The sequence below is a fragment of the Lepus europaeus genome, chromosome 12, assembly GCF_033115175.1.
Source record: "Lepus europaeus isolate LE1 chromosome 12, mLepTim1.pri, whole genome shotgun sequence".
NCBI classification, from domain to species: Eukaryota; Metazoa; Chordata; class Mammalia; order Lagomorpha; family Leporidae; genus Lepus; species Lepus europaeus.
In genome coordinates this window covers 91,743,106-91,760,254 of record NC_084838.1, presented here as the reverse complement: position 1 = coordinate 91,760,254, position 17,149 = coordinate 91,743,106, and the positions used below count along the sequence as shown (strand labels likewise).

At 46.0% G+C, this 17,149-nt stretch overlaps 1 protein-coding gene across 2 annotated transcripts in view; it reads right to left on the bottom strand.

Annotated features, from left to right (window-relative positions):
• FAM120A (family with sequence similarity 120 member A) overlaps positions 1-17,149 on the bottom strand; it is a 116,020-nt gene that overhangs the window by 34,149 nt on the left and 64,722 nt on the right. For both annotated transcript variants that reach the window (XM_062208511.1, XM_062208512.1), the window contains exons 6-10: positions 16,738-16,835; positions 16,271-16,533; positions 7,742-7,829; positions 5,997-6,224; positions 2,858-3,032 (exon numbers count right to left, since the gene is read on the bottom strand). In XM_062208511.1, the coding sequence (XP_062064495.1) occupies positions 2,858-3,032; positions 5,997-6,224; positions 7,742-7,829; positions 16,271-16,533; positions 16,738-16,835 (852 nt within the window). The remainder of the gene's footprint in view (positions 1-2,857; positions 3,033-5,996; positions 6,225-7,741; positions 7,830-16,270; positions 16,534-16,737; positions 16,836-17,149) is intronic.

Sequence of the window (17,149 nt, the reverse complement as noted above, 5' to 3'; positions counted from 1 at the left end):
CAGGCCGAGGCCAGGAGCCAGGAGTTTCATCCAGGTCTCCCACATGGGTGGCAGGTGCCCAAACACTTGGGCCATCTTCCACTGCCTTTCCCAGGCCATCAGCAAGGAGCTGGATCAGAAGTGGAGCAGCCGGGACATGAACCAGCACTTATATGGGATTCCAGCACTGCAGGCGGCAGCTTTGCCCTCTAAACCACAACACCAGCCGTATGAGTCCAATTTTCTAACACAAGAACTTCTGATCTTCCCCTCCAATAAGCCATGCATCTATAATTAATTATTCATTCAGTTCTAACTGCTTGCTAGACTCTGCTCTAAGAGGATAATACCAAAGTAACAGACATAAATATTTATGAAAGAGCTTTTAAAATTTTCTTTGCCATTTCAAAACTGTGAAATGGTATTTGGCAAATGGCAACCTTTGTTCCTCCCCTGTGTGAAGAACACCCTGACCCCCATTAACTCCTCCTCCTGACTAAGCCCACTGTCTATTGCTGGTTGACTTCTTTCCCAACACCAACCTGGCGGGATCCTCACCCTTCTTCCTGCCTTCATAAGAAAGGTGGCCCCCAAGCACAGATTCCTTTCTCTTCTCCTCCCTCTGTCTAAGCCTAGAGTATCTGCTCCTATCCACAGCTTTCTGAGCTTTCCCTATCCTGATGCATTCCTCTTTTCTCTCCCCTACTAGATCCTTCCATGACCAAAAGAAAGCAATAATCAAACTATTCAGTGTCTTATCCTTAAAAGGGGGAAGTGAGGGAAAGGGGAAGGAAGGGGGAACAGAGTCGGGGCAAAGGAGAGACAAGCCCCGCGAGCTCTTGCTCAGAATCCACGGCCTTCTCCCAGCTGTCTCGGCCTCCAATCCTTTAAGCATCTTCCTGCTTCCCTTTCCTTGATGGCATCCCCATCTGGGGCCTGACGTAACTACCTAAGTCATCTCAGACTTCCCCAACCCTTCCTGTCTTTCCTTCTCTCAACAGTTCCATTCCCACGACCTCTAATCCCAGTAGAGTTGGCCTCTTGGGGCAGGGTCAGTATAGATGGACACCCTTGAAGTCCTGGCTTTATCTGGCTCCCAGCAACTCCCTCTCCTGCAGCTCTGCAGACTGGTGTCACTCCTGGCTGTTAACAGGACAGCCTTCTAGGCCCAGCAAAGGCACAAGGTAGTTGGCAGGCATAACGTCAGCACAAGGTTAGCCCTGTGTACTGTAGATCTGCAGCAGGGCACACAGGGCAAGGACTCCACTTCCTGTGAAACCTGGCGTGGTGCTGGGGCCATGATGCAGAAGGTTATGAAGCCAGAGGAGCAGGGGATAGTCACATCTGACTCCACAGGATGCAACAGAGGCCTTGGCGTCCGAGATTCCAACTGCTGGAAACACCTTGAGAGGTCTGCTGAGAAAAGGTAACTATGTGTGGGGGACACGTGAACAAATAAAGAAAGGATACCTTCCACTGTGGCACCAGTGTAGCACTCAGAAGCTGATAAGGAGGGTGCCACAGCAGCCTGGGTGTCCCAGGAAGCGGGACTAGATGGGCATAGCACAAGCACTATCAGCCAAGAAGAAAAGGAGTGCAGAACAAAGGGGCCCAGGCCAGGCAGGCCACAGGACTGCAGGGCAGCAATTGGCCATGTACATGACAAGACAATCACAACACAAGGAAAGAATAAGAGTGTGCACGTATGACTATGTCCCGGATCCCTGGAGAACATCATCTACCACACTAGGTGCCCCAGTTGGCATCTCCAGCCATCAAGGATGCGAGGGTGAGAGGCAGTAGGCGGGAGCACAGGCGTCACCTTCCGTCAGCTCCCATCACGCAGGTCAGCAGTGGCTCCAGAGCAACCATCCCCAGGGAACAGTGGCAAAAGTCGCTTCATTTCAAAGCCTGGTGCATCGTAGTTTTGGTATGCTAATCGTAAGTAGACACTGACTCTAGTTGGAGGCTCCAAAGCTCAGAACCACTTGGCTGGTGCAGGCGATGAGCTTCAGCTCCTGACCAGGCCTGTACTTCCTTCCACACAGATCATGGGTAGCCCGTATCTGAAGGTCCTGCTTTGGAGAGTGACCTGGTAATTTTTCATTTCCACAATTTGTAATATCCTTATTTCAGACTGCATGTTTTGGGATCTTTCCTGTACTTCCTAGTAAATACACAGTGTCTTTTACATTCTTTTCATTAGGCAATAAAATTACCTAGAACAGAAAGGAATTGTTTTCCCAAAATAGGATACAGGCCCACAAGAAGATGAAGGAAAAAGCTACTGATCCCAAAACTCAACCACCGTTTCAAATAATACTTTTCAGTCTTTCCACCAACCTGCCCCACAATCAGCTACAAGTGCACAGGGTACCTCAGGGGCTTGGAGGCAAATCATGGCCAACCCCATGATGCCCCCTCAGGTCCTAAGGCCTCAACTACAGCCACAGAGCTGTGCACGGCAGCACCAGAGCACTGCAGACCAGCTCTCCAGACCACTGGATGCTTGGAGAGAACAGATCTGCACTTCATAAACCAGAGCACACACACTCGCATCCCGATCACTGAGACGTGGTCATTACAGAGTGACAGCAATCCATGGCTGTTTTCAGGTCAACATTCGGTGCAAAGTAAAACCCTACTGTTTTATCATTATTACCAAACAAACATCGTTACTAGGACGTTACTGAGGAAGAAGTCTGGCTTCTCCTGTTCTGAGAGCCTCCACCCTGGCCTACCACCCCAGTGATGACCCACCTCCTGGACACGCAGGCCCTTAGGCCAACTCAGTCATGAGTCTTCTAAGGCTTTAGAAAATGCACAAGAGATTACGAGGTAGCGAGGTAAACAAACAACGGATTGTCACAGTACATACATTCTGGTGGAAGTCTGTTCTTTCTAAAAGCAAGTCTCTCAGTTTTCTTTCTGCTTTCTGCCAAACTAAACAGGACTCCGTAAACATACTGACGAACTGGCCTATAGAGCAGGGCGGCCGGAGGCAGGTCTTTGTTGGCTTCATCTTCAATAGAAACAGCAATTTTGATTTCACCCTTTGCATGGAAGAAAGCAGAATAATATTGCACATTTTTCATGTTGAATTTACAATAAACTCACAGAAATATACTGTATTATTTCCATTAATGACATTGCAATTCTATTCCAAACCAATGGTTTAAGAACTCGCCTACATTGAGACATTAGGAACAGTTCATTTGGCAGGCTAAGGTCAATTTGCATACTCAGAATCAAAATAAAATCAACATTATTTTATTTTTAATCTGAAACCAAGAACACAAGAAAGCCACATAGATGATCCAAAGTTTTTGAAACAATCTAGACAGATAACACCAGACAACAAATAGCAGAGAAAACACTGAGATTTTTAACTTTCATTTAGAGAGCCAAGATGGTTATACGTAATAAAATTTATAATTTTAAATGATCTCTATGGAATCCAAGCAAATGGTATCCTGGAAATAAACTGAGTCAAATTTTCTTCTCCAAATTCACTCATAAAAAAACTATCATATATTAAAAATGGTGTACCTAAGAGAACTCTCCACCATGAGGTGTACTGGGCCCCTGCCATAGTGTGGGGAGTGTGCAGTGTGTCTCACTGCAGGCACCCCATTGCATTCACTCTCCATGGCCAACATGACACAAATTTCATCTGGCTCAAGAACAGGCTGCCAAGAGACAAATGACTGACTGCAGCCTCCGGCACTGAGATCACTACCAGAACACTGTGGCACCTGGCACAGGGGCACGGTACCCGGATACATCTCAAGATATTTCACAAGAAATTTTATTTAGGTATATTCATAACATGAAAATACATTTATGACCTTCAATGTCCACTCAATTTATTGATATATATTTTTTCAGTAACAATTTCATAGCATATATTCTTTCTTTTGTCTATGTTTAATTTCAAACTTTTCCCTTATCCAAATTGCTTTTGTGTTCAGTAATACAGCAGCTATGTGTGTTGTAGCATTCTGGTTTAGAGAGTGTTTCTCTTAATATTATGTGTGATAATCTTCTACATTACTATGAAGCTTCAACTCACTGCAAATGTCTCAACCTGTATAATTCAATACCAGAGCCATCTGGTTCATAGGACATAGTGCACATTATGGTCTAACCTTGCTAACATACTGGAAAACTTTTTAAAGTACTATTTTAAAATCTGAAAAGACAGTTTACTTTCGTCAACCACAGTCATGTTATCAATATCTTCCCTTGAAATTTGGCAGAACTGAAGAAGTTTGTTGGTACATCTTACAACCCTCACGCGATCTGCTGACCACCCACATATCAAACCCAGCAACGCAGACTGTGGGTGACCTGGGACACCTTGCACCTCAAGCAGTCCCTAGGGGAGGGGATGCCACCTCTCTACTGTTATTTTGAAAGATGCCTTTCCCAAATTTTGATCTCTCGTACTAAGCAAAATCCTTTCCCCATAACAACAAATTTTTACTTATACTTTATAATTTATATGGAACCCGAAAAAATAAGACGTACTTACAATCACAGTCTGAAAAGTGATACTACAGGTATATACCACATCAAATAAGAGATAATATTTGCAGGCAATTACGATTAAAAACAAAATTAAAGGAGCTAAATAACTAGTACTAGCTTAATATTCTTCATGTTCTTTACTGTACAAAAATAAGCCAGATCTGCACTGGTTCACAGTTGAGGTCCATCTCAGGAGCACTGTGGAATAGGAGTGTCTTTTTGTCAGTTAATGGCTCCGTTTTATTAACCACAGATGGAATGCAGAAAACAGAAAAAAATCTGATTATATATAGTAGGATAGGTATTGATGAAAACATGTTAATAATGCATAATAATAAACCAATTGCATGACAAATCTTGTCACTGAGATAACCTGTTACTTGTAGGTCTGTGATTATAAGGGTAACACAAAGATTACACATCAATGAGGAAATTTAAATACACAAAGCTGCATTCTAAGAGATTTAAAAACAATTAACACCACACTATATATATATATATATATATATATATATTTAAGTACAGATTTGGTGGACACTAATAAATATGACTAATAAAATGAAATTATGACACTAATAAAATGAAATTATGACACCATGTTAAAAAAACTGCATTTTCTGACTAAAAAATCACACATTCCATTTTTTTCTATTAGCACTATTAAAATTGCACTCAATGAGATAGATGAATAAGTCAAAATACATAAAGTGCTAAATTAACCACTCAAAAAGTGGAATATATTTTCAATGGATGCATATTAAGAGATCATATCAGACATTGTATCTGATGTTAAAACTAAACCTGATATTACATCACAAATACCAGGGTACTTACAAAAGTTCATGGAAAACAGAATTGAAAGAAAAGTTTAGGGGTAGGCTTTTAGTCTAACAGTTAAGTCACTGGTTAAGACAGCCACATCCCGTATGGGAGCGCCTGCGTGCCTGCATTCAATTCTTAGCTCTGGCGTCTGACTCTAGCTTCCTGCTAGACCACTGTGGCATCTGAGGAGTGAAGCAGCAGATGGAAGCTAGCTCTCTTTCTCTCTGCCTTTAGAGGAAAACAAGGAAATTTAAGTTTATTTTGGTGCAAAAAAATTTTTGAAATCCATTCACAGTTTTTTCATAATACACATTTTCCAAGAACTTTTTGAAGTACCCTCCTATGGTGTTAAGAAATTCTGAAATTGAAATAAAAAGAAAAAAATATTACAAGTCATAATATCAAGTGTCATTATTTCATTAGAAGTTTCAAAAATATTTTATACTGAATTAAAGGGGAGAATGAGACTTTCCACAAGTCATTTTAAAACTATGTTCATAAATATAAATTTTGACCTTTTGTTCAATGGATAGAAAGGGGAAAATGAACTCAGTTTCAAATAGTGTTAATAAGAAAAATGATTCATAAAAGACACAAAGACCAAACAGCCGTGGGAAGACCATCTGTCAGAAAGCAGAAGCCACTCCAGGGACCCTGGATAATACCTTGGTCAGGACATGGAAGATGTAGGGGTACATCAGCCCCTTCTTGTGCCTGTGCTCAGCCACTCTTAGCACCTCAGGTGCAACAGGGGGCAGGGGAGGGGTAGTGATGTCCATGTGGTTCCTGGTGGGCATCGACAGGAGGCACGGGATCGGCTGGACTGTGCCCATCTGGCTCCCTTTGCCTTCCACTGGCTGGCTTCCCGAAGAGGCAGTGGATGAACCTTCTGCCTGCAGAGTAAAAGGCAGGGAGAAGAGATGCAAGCTCATGTCAAGTTTCTCCTCATCGTGAAGGTGCTGGGTGTTATCCACCTGCCATAGGAGGGTAAGAATGAACCCTGCCTAGAGAGACCAGCTAGAACTGTCCTAAGGACGGAGCAATCAGAGTGCTCAACCTGATCACTCACCTGGCACAGCTGTGGTGTTGACGGGGAGGGGCCTGGAGGACGCATCTCAGGAGGCAACTCTGGTCCTGTCCTCCCAACCCCACCAACTGCTCCTTGGGCCTTTGGCTCTCTGCACTCAGCGCCTCCCAACACCCACACGGCCCAGGGCCTCCCTGCTCTGCTTTCCTTGGGATTTTGCTAATGTCTTTCCAGATGAGGAAATCAGCACTCAGAGGAGTGATGATCTGACCACAGTTAGTTATGCAGCCAGCCAGTGACTCAGAGAACTGGGAGTCAAATCTAGGCCTTCCTCACTGTCACTCTTCACTGCCTCAGGCATTCTGCTGTTATTATAAAGCTTCAAATTAATCAGATGCAGGCAAAAATTAAAAGCAGCAACCAATAAGCTAATCTCATTAAAAACAAAGGCACAGATGCATAGACACTAAGATTGAGATACCTGCATAGCATGCTGAGGCAGAAAATGTTCCATTCTCTTAACATCTGGCCCCAAAACCCATGATGTATACAGGACAGGAATGGGCCTGGACCTCACATGACTAGCTCAGTTTCGGTTCCCAAGAGGTGAGGGCAGAGAGAGGGAGGGAAGAAGAGAGATGCTTCACCATGGTCTGAACTGTCTCAGTAGTGTCCAAGAGCAATTATATATGTTCGAAATAAGCATTGCCAATTACTTGACTTAATGCTAAAAATATGTACAATTTTCTGTTTTGGAACAAAATGCACTCTTTACAATGGTACTTGACTGTTTAATTTTATCCTTTAAAATACAAAGGGCCAAAATTAGTCTTAAGAAGCATAACTCACAGATAGTTCACAAGTGTTTTCTACATTTTCCATGCCACAAGAATACAGATGGGAAGCAACTCCAAGTGCTTTGAAAATAACAGGCATCCACAAAGCATTTTCGTTGCTTATTTGCAGGACAATCCTTCCTGCAGCAGCCCTGCTTGCTCTCAGTGACTGCATGTGGCAGATGTGGCTTTGCAAAGTAAAAACACATCTCTTCACGTCATTATCAACAGGTAGGAGAAGGAAGAAAAGAGAAATGGAATTAGCTTCCATTTTAAACACACATATCCCAGGTACTTTCTCAGTTAATCCTCACAAAACCCCACAAGGAAGTTGAGTTCAGCAAGGTTCCAGCACCATGTCCAGCAGGGAGGGGCTGCAGGGAGACAGGCAGGATGAGGGCTGGCAAGGACACCTTCAGCCCTGTTGTCCCCGTGGAAAAGCATGTATCACTGATAGCATGCTTAGGGGGGGTGTCTTTAAAAGGATCACCAGCACTAAGGGTATAAAGAGCCAGGACTTAAAGAATAAAAGGCACAGACTCTGTACCTTTGTTTGGTCTCCTGCGTCCCCCCGTGCCTGAGGCTCTGCATGGCTTCCTGTCTTCTCCCAGCCAATCTTGTTCCCGCTGATGTGGCTGAAGGTAAAGAGGACACAATTACTGGTTCCCGTGAATCATGTTCCCAAGAAGCTCACAAGAATGAGGAGGACCCTAAACTGAATCTACAGACTCAATAATTAGAATACCTTTCATGCTTTACAAATCTCACTCCTTAACACCCCTTCCCTACAGATGTAATTCTAATAAAGGAAGATTTCACCCAGCAGCCCACATATCCATGATGAGCACAGCACCATGGTGGGCACAGGAAAGACACAGACAGGCCCTGCCTGGAGAAGCCCCCAGGCATCATAGGGAGACCCAACAGAGTCCCACTGTGTAACTGACTGCTATTGGCCAGGATGAGAGTTTGTGTTATTGAGATCAAATGTCATACAACACTTTAAAGATTTATTTTTTTACTTGAAAGTCAGAGTCATACAGAGTGAGGAGAACCGCTGGTTCGCTCCCCAATTGGCCACAACGGCCGGAGCTGTGCCGATCCAAAGCCAGGAGCCAGGAAATTCTTCCATGTTTCCCAAGCAGGTGCAGGGGACCAAGGACTTAAGCTATCTTGTACTGCTTTCCCAGGCCATAGCAGAGAGCTGGATCAGAAGTGGAGCAGCAGGGACTTGAACCAGCACCCTTATGGGATGCCGGCACTGCAGGCAGCGGCTTTACCTGCTACTGGACCCTAGAGACTAATTTAATGCAACAACACGTATAGCACATTCAGTCTGTTCACAGAAAGGTGCATCACTGGCCATGATCTTGGACAGATGACTCAGATTGCAAAATCAGGAAGGCTGAGAAAGTGCACTCAGGCCAAGGAGAGATTTAGCAAACAAGGAGTTAACGGACATGTATTTGGAAAATGGCTACTTTGGGCAAAATAGTAAAAAATAGGGTAGGAAAGTGATGGGCAGATTATGGAGCGTCTCAAACACCAGGGGGAAGGATTTCACTAAGCACTTGTTATAAAACTGTTGGGGGGCAGAGCTGTGGTGTAGCAGGTAAAGCCACCACCTGCAATGCAGGCATCCCATATGGGTGCTGGTTAAAATCCCAAGCTGCTCCACTTCTGATCCAGCTCTCTGCTATGGCCTGGGAAAGCAGAAGAAGATGGCCCAAGTCCTTGGGCCCCTGAACCTGCATGGGAGACCCGGAAGAAGCTCCAAGCTCCTGGCTTCAGATTTCAGCTGTTGCGGCTATTTGGTGAGTGAACCAGCAGATGGAAGACCTCTGTCTCTCTCTCTGCCTCTCAAAAAAAAAAACAAAACAAAACAAAACAAAACAAAACAAAAAAAACCAACGCACTGAGCGTGACTCGTTTATAGCCTAAGAAAACATGTGGCTGGTTTAAGCAGCACTTTAAAAACTGAAATGGAGCAGACCCCAACAAGGTGGGAGGACAGAGCACACAGCTCCGAGCACTGTCCCTGCACAGCCTCTCAGAGCAGTGCTCACCACAGGGCAGCACCCAGCGCGGCACACTGCCCCCCACTTCCCTTCCTAACTGACCTGTGTGACAGACTGAAAGATTTTAGGATCCATTAATTTTATATTCCAATTGGCTTCATTTTAGTTCTATCTTTAAAATCTACAAAAGAGGAGATATGAGATGGCCTCGCCTCATTCTAGCCCTTTGATCCCAGTTCCACAAGGAGTTCCTCTGGTCAATGACCTATACACCCAATGTGACAAGACTGCCATCACGCCCAGGCTCCAAGGTCTCCACAGCACAGCATACCACTCCTCTGCATAGACTGGCTCTGATATGGGATTTCAAGGTGCACCTTAGCAGACCAGAGAAGCCTAGTGACACCAGGTGGATCGACATCAGGGCAAACACCACTGGGGTGGAAGGGTCTGTTCCCCTGACAGGCCAGGAGATGGAAGTACCCAAGCTAGGCTGACATGATGCAAGGGGAGGCTCAGGAGGTGGGTCCTGATGGGAGGGGAATCAGGGTGCAGTGGTGAGAAGCTGGGGAGAGCAAATCACTCAGTCATGGCCTAGGGCACACATGCATGGCAATGAGGACACAAATGTTAGGAATAGACAAAGTGCTTTCCTAAGCGGCAAATAGACACACATGGCTCTCGCTGCTTTCTCAGGCTTATTGGGGTTTTTCACTATTATCTGGCAGGCCCACCAGTCATGGAGCTACCCTCTTCCACCTGCAAGTGAAGGTCCGGAGATAGTAACTGCACTGCAGCCTGGTGACAAGACTGACGCAAATATCTGCATCAATGAAGGGAATGGCTGGAACCTCTCATTGCAATAGGAGAAACCAAAACTAGATTTTGCCAACAGTAACATTCAGAATTGCTTTTATAAGATAGTCAACACGTTACCATGTGTTAAAACCTCAAAACCTAAGTAAGTATATAGCAGCAGTATATCAGCACAACAGACAGGCAATGGCATGTAAGGAAACGACCAGCCCCCTGCCTGGAGGCCCTGACCCTAGAGCAGGCTGGTGTGAGGAATCACAGGAAGCATCCACACCACCCCAAAAGGAGGACACAGGGCCCAGGCCCTGGAGTGACAGGTAAAGGGGAGCCGAATGGAACCAGTTAGTTATTCTACATTAAAAACCAAAGCAATGGTCTGGTTTTATACTGCACCGATAGTTAACTTTGAAGCAACAGCGTAAGCTTTAACATACTCACTAATTTAATTCACAAACAATACAGCAAGCTTCTCATCTAATATGATAGCTATGGGAACTGGTGAACTCAAGGCCACACAACCATCCCTTCAAATATCAAATGTCTCTGGGACAGCATTGTGGCATGGCAGGTTAAGCCATTGCCTGCAAAGCTGGCATCCCATATGGGCACCAGTTCATGTCCTGGCTGCTCCACTTCTGGTCCAGCTCCCTGCTAATGACCTGGGAAAAATAGTGGAAGATGGCCCAAGTGTTTGAGTCCCTGTTACCCACATGGGAGACCCAGGTGAAGCTCTAGGTCCAGCTGCTGTTGTAGCTAGTGAGGGAGTGAACCAGCAGATGGAAGATCTGCCTCTTACCCTCTCTCTGTAACTCTTTCAAGTAAATAAATAGATCTTTTTTTAAAAATCAGAAAGTAAAACAAATATCTATAAATAAAGGCAAAAAGTTTTAAGAGAAATCAAGGCCTGCGCCGTGGCTCAATAGGTTAATCCTCCGCCTAGCGGCGCCGGCACACCGGGTTCTAGTCCCAGTCGGGGTGCCGGATTCTGTCCCAATTGCCCCTCTTCCAGGCCAGCTCTCTGCTATGGCCCGGGAGTGCAGTGGAGGATGGCCCAAGTGCTTGGGCCCTGCACCCGCATGGGAGACCAGGAGAAGCACCTGGCTCCTGCCTTTGGATCAGCGCGGTGTGCCGGCCGCAGCAGCCATTGGAGGGTGAACCAACAGCAAAGGAAGACCTTTCTCTCTGTCTCTCTCTCTCACTGTCCACTCTGCCTGTCAAAAAAAAAAAAAAAAAGAGAAATCAAGATAGTTTTCTTTCTGAATAGGACATTTGCATATCCATTTACAATTGTCAGTAATAAAGTATAAAAACACTGATGCAATATTGCATATACTTGTCTATATATAGATCTACATTTACATACACAGATAAGAATATGAATATCCTTATAAATGTATTAAATATAAAAGAAGAAAAGAAATTAAGGCAAATTGTTGTCCCTAAGACCTCATTACTATAAAAGTCACATTTTAGAATATGCAGAGAAAAATAATTATCTGAATATTCATCGATTCTTTGAATACAGTTATCACTTTTGAAGTGGGATCATGAGAGATTCCTCTTATTGTAATACACCTTTGTATTGAGATAATAATTAGAAAAAGATATACAACTACGAATTAGAAACTTCAATTCAGCAATCTCAGACTTGACTCAAATTCTACCAACCTAAATGAATCCCTGAAAACAACACAAAATAAACATCTGCACAAGGATTCAACTGAATTTTTTATAAAACCAAACCAGGACTAAGATGATCTGAAAAGTACCAAAAGAAAAACAAGAGAGCTATTTCAATTTTTAAAAAAACTTTAACCAGGAATAAAGCTAGAAATATATGCCAATGCTGCTATAACAAAAATAATGAGGGAAGTATTCAGTTAGAAAACAGCACGTTTCTCATTTTCCTGCCACACTATGAAAGGCTGGGCCCGAAGGAAGTTACCGGTCTATGTGGCGCAGAAAAGCTGAGCTCAGACGCAGGCCAGGCTCCCCACAGGTGTGGCCTCTGTCCTCTCTCGGAAGACACCAGGCATCCAGCTACTAAGCCTGACAAGCCCCATGTATCTTGAGGATGCCCCATCTATCAAGGACTTTTCAAAAATTCTAAAGAGGAATTCAGCCTCCCTAGAGTGAAGAGCCCATGACTCACAGCCCCATGTCCAGTGAAACAGACATCGAACAAGTGTCCAACTGAAGAAACTGGAATGCCAGATGAGGCACTGGAACAATGAACTGAAGAGGAGGGGTAATGAACATGGCTGCCAAGAGCACGTCCCATCTGCCAGCTGTGTGCACCTGTGCTGCACAGTACACTCCACCCTCCCTAGAGCACTCATGGGCAAGGCTGGGGGCTGAGGGGCAACTTCTGGAGAGCTGGGCCCCCATGCCCCACCAAACCCACACCATTTTTGTTAAATGACTTATTCATTCGAAAGGCAGAGAAACAGAGAAAAAAGGATACACACACACACACACAGAGTTATCTTCCATCTACTGGTTTACTCCCCAAATGACAGCAACAGCCAAGGCTGGGCCAAGCCCAAGTAAGGAGCCAGGAGTTTCTTCCAGGTCTCCTACATGCGTACAACGGCTCAAGTACTCAGCCCATCTTCCGTTGTTTTCCTAAGCAAATTAGCAAAGAGCTGGATTGAAGTACAGCAGCCTGGACCTGATGCTCATTGCGGCAGAGTCTTAACCTTCTACCCCACAGCACCGGGCCCCTTCTATCACATTTTACTATTAAAAACCAATGTTGTGGGCTGGTGCTGTGATGTAGTGGGTTAAGCTGCTGTGACACCAGCATCCCATATGGGTTCTGGCTGCTCCACTTCCAATCTAGCTCCTTGCTAATGTGCCTGGGAAAACAGTGGAGGATGGCCCAAGTACTTGGGCCCCTGCCACCCATGTGAGAGACCTAGAAGAAGCTCCTGGCTCCCAGCTTTGGCCTAGCCCTGCCCTGGCCGTAGCAGCAACTGGGGAGTAAAACAGAGGATGGAAGACCCCTTTCTGCAACTCTTTCAAATAAATAAATAAATCTCAAACAACACTTGACAATTTCATAAGTTAAATAAAAGTATTCTTGCCGGCGTTGTGACATAGTGGGTAAAGTCACCGCCTGTGACGCCAGTTTCCTGCTGTTCCACTTCCCATCTAACTCCCGCTAATGTGCCTGGGAAAGCAGCAGAGGATGGCTAAGTGTTTGGTCCCCTGCACCCATGTGGGAGAACCAGATGAAGCTCCTGGCTCCTGGCTTCAGACCAGCCCAGCTCCCCGGCCACTGTGACCATTTGGGGAGTGAACCAGTCAGCAGATGGAAAACCTCTCTGTCTCTCTCTTTCTCTCTGTAACTCTGCCTTTCAAATAAATCTTTAAAAAAATTAAATAAAAATAAAGATGTTCTGCTTTCAGTTGCACTCCTCAGATTTTTCAAATGAAGACAACCATTCTCTGACATGTTCATTTGCCGTCTGTGATTCCTCTGTAAGCTGTGTTAGACCTTCAGCCATTTAAGACACTTGTCTGTATAATGCGTAGGGGTGCTTTTCTTTTTCAGTTGTCTTTTTTATAAGTAACAGTCCCTACCACCTAACACGATCACCCTTTAAGAAAATGCCACTGATTTACCGCTGGGAAGCCAGGCCATTTATTTTGTAGATTGTCCCATATTTGGAATTTGACTTTTTGCTTCCTCGTGGTACCATTTAACATGCTCTTAGGAAACATTTCTAAATTGTAAAATTAGCCCTTTGTTTTCTGTAGCAGACATCTTGTCCCATCTGGTAAGTCCGTACAGAGCAAGCCTTGGCCTGACCTGGAGTACTCTGCGCAGTCCTAAGGGTAGAGGGTAAAGGGTGTGTGCCCAGGGCATGAGGCACATCTCATAGGATGACCAGAAGATCTCTCTCCTTTGTTACTTTGCTGTCTAGAAAGTATAAACATCTCTACAATCAATCTGTTAAAGAAGCTAAGGGCAGAGTTCTGGGGTACAGGAACTCATGAATTTCCAGCAGCGAACGATCCCACAGTACAGGGATCCATCTGTCGCCAGAGGTGAGCAAACTCCCTCCCAAGGACTGGAAGGGTCTCCCTCCTCCCCACCCCTGCCCCGAGCCAGGCTAGGCCCACTCTGGGCACCTCCATCACAGTCCGGGGCCTCCTCTCACTTCCATCCCCCTTCTCCCCCACTCTTGCCTTCTGCCTGCTCTGCACCAGCTGCTCTTCTGCACCTCCTCTGACCACATTTGCCAGGGGTTTGTGAGTTCAATGTTTACACCACCCCCCAAGGGAATGCCACAATGAGCAAAACTCTCTCCTATCCTGTTCACTGTCCTTGCACTGGTAAAAACTAAGTGTTCAAGCATTTCTTTGCAAAATGAATGGGTAATTTCCTTTATCTCAAGACCATCCTGGAAGCACAGTGTAAGTGCAGGGTCTTGATTCAAAGGGAGAAGTCCAGACTTGTTACTCCTAGTGAGTTTATTTTTTTCAACTACAAGAGCAATTTTCTTTCCTCTTAAGCACAGCCTCCAGCTACATAAAACACACCATACTCGGTGCATTCAACATGCTGGAGCCCTTGTGAGAAGCCAGCATCGTTTCTTGCCCCAGGTGCCATAGCACCTGCATAAGCAAAGGATGCTACCAGCAAGGGTACAAACGCAGCCAGAGGCTCCCCAGCCTCAATTCTAACAGGACCATCTCTGATCTATGATGAAGAAGTACAGGCAGAGTCCTGTGGAGTTGCATGGCTTGGGTCCACACTGTGACTCCCTGTGGCACACACACTGCCCTCTGCAAGGCATTTTATACCACAAAGACGGCCAAGGCTAGAACATGCCCTGTTGGGGGTAAAGACAACACAAGCAGCATGAGTTTGGAGGAAAACAGAACCCCAGGGGCAAGGAAGCTTTACCAATGGGCAGGGCTACACACACAGCAGGGTGGGGACACCTCAGACAATTCCACTCACTAACCTGTGGAGTTGGATGGCCCCTTACCATCTTGTGACCCTGGCCCTAAGGGCAGGGCAGTCTGCCCTTAGACATAGAAGGAACCTCAACCTGGACTTGTGCCTGCCAGTCACTGGCACAGGAAGCCAAGTCAAAAAGCTTATAGCTGCTGCATATGTCTCAGAGCTCAGAAGGAAGACTGCGTGCTGAGATGAGTCTGTCTCGCACACTTTGATCCTACTTTGCCAATTTTTAAAAGAAAATCCACAGGGTCTTGGAATTCTGGAGCGAGGCTTCTTAGATCATCTGCCAGTTCTTAGGCTGCCACGTGGTAACCACTCCCAGGAGCTTAGGATTCACTTATTTAAATGCAGATTTCTGGGCCCCAACCCAGAACTTCTGGCTTGATATCATAAATAAACTATCATGCTAGAAGGATCATTTATAACTCTCTACTTCATTCTAGAGTTTTAGAACTGCACAAACAGCAAAGGATCATTTGAGTATTATCCTGCTCTGTGACAGAGGGGGCAATCCCTGGTGGCAATGAACTCTCCAATGACTCTCACAAGGCCAGCAGACATTTGCTCCCATTCCACGGGTGGTCAGAGGACAGAAGGGAACATGAGTGCTGTAGGTGATACAACAGAAAACCCTCACAAAGGCTGGGAACTGTCCCTCTTAGCTACCCCATACAGTAGAGTTCAAACTAAGGAAAAGGAGACAGACTCAAAGGAAAAACACTCCGTCCTTTCTTCTCTCTTTTCTGAACCGTTAGATAGTTTAGGGGCACGGGCTATAAGTGCAAGATCTCCTCAATCAGACGCTAACCAAATGTGGGTCTGTGAACGACAACAGTCCTCTAGAACACAGCCTGGGTCTAGGCTGCTTTCCGTGGTTTGGGCTGGGCAGTGTTAATTCATGAGCAATCCTATGGGTTGCTGAATTTAGAAGGTGAGGAAATGCAGCAGCCTCTTGATTCAGAGGCCTCTGGGTGAATGGTGGGGTTGGTGTGTGAATAGTGAGTGAATAGTGCCACCCAGGGAATGATACCCCTTATGTCTTGGTCAAAGCCCTCCCCCAAAACTTTCCTGAAGTGCCAGGCCGTGGATGGGAACCCTCCAGAGATGGCCAACCTGCCTTACTCCTCCAGGCCAGAGAGTCTCACACGGAACACAGTGACCCTCCCACCCTCAACAAGCATCTCTGAACAGACACTTGTGCAGCTGTGCCCCAGGTGGCCCTCTAGGTCCCAGGCTGCAGGGCAGCCCATGGCCTGTGCACACTTACTTTGTTGCCCCTGCACTGCCCTCATCGTTGTCTGAAGACGATGAAGTGGAAGAGCCAGGGAAGTAGGTAGAATCCACGTGGTTGGGGCTGCCACCCTGCGCTGGATTGATGGGTGAGGAGCGCTCGTACAGCGGCGTGTGCTTCCCCTCGTGCGGAATGTTGCTGTAGCTGTTCTGCTCCACCAGGGCCTTCCCGCTCGTGTCCAGACCATAGGGGTACGGCCCCTGGCCCGGGGTGCCCCCTGGGCCGGGCACCTGTGGGGCCTGAAGCACACAGCATAAGGCACAGGTCACATGCACAGGGCCAGACGTAGGCCCAGGCTGCCTCTTCCTTGTTAATTTTTAATTCAACATTGGGAACTACCTCACAAATCAACCCCATCGCTTAAGAAATGACTTAAACATTCACTGAAATGTGACACACGCGCAGCGTCCAAGACCAACCGCCCCCCACCAGGGTCACCTTACCGCAGGCTTCACTTGCAGAGAGGTCTGTGGAATGTTGAGCATCTGAGGGGGAACATAGGGCGGCACCATCCCAGGCATTCCAAATGGATTTGGTCTGGCTGTGTCAACCATAGGGGAAGACAAGAATACAACTGTAAGCAGAACACCATCACCCCAGGGTATCCCAGGGCCAGCCTACAGTCCTGGCTCTCACCTCTGGACGCTGACCCCCACCAGTCCTGCTTCTCAGAGAAATTGGGGTTTAATGTTAGGAAATACTCAGTCTTACAATGCTCACTTTGATACATGTGGGCTATGGTTTTAACTTCCCAGATGTCTCAGTTAACTTTTGATGGTCTTTTTGTTCTCATGCAGCCCCACATGCCTGACATGTCCCTGTCTGTACCCAACAGCCCTCACTGTGCCTCAGTCT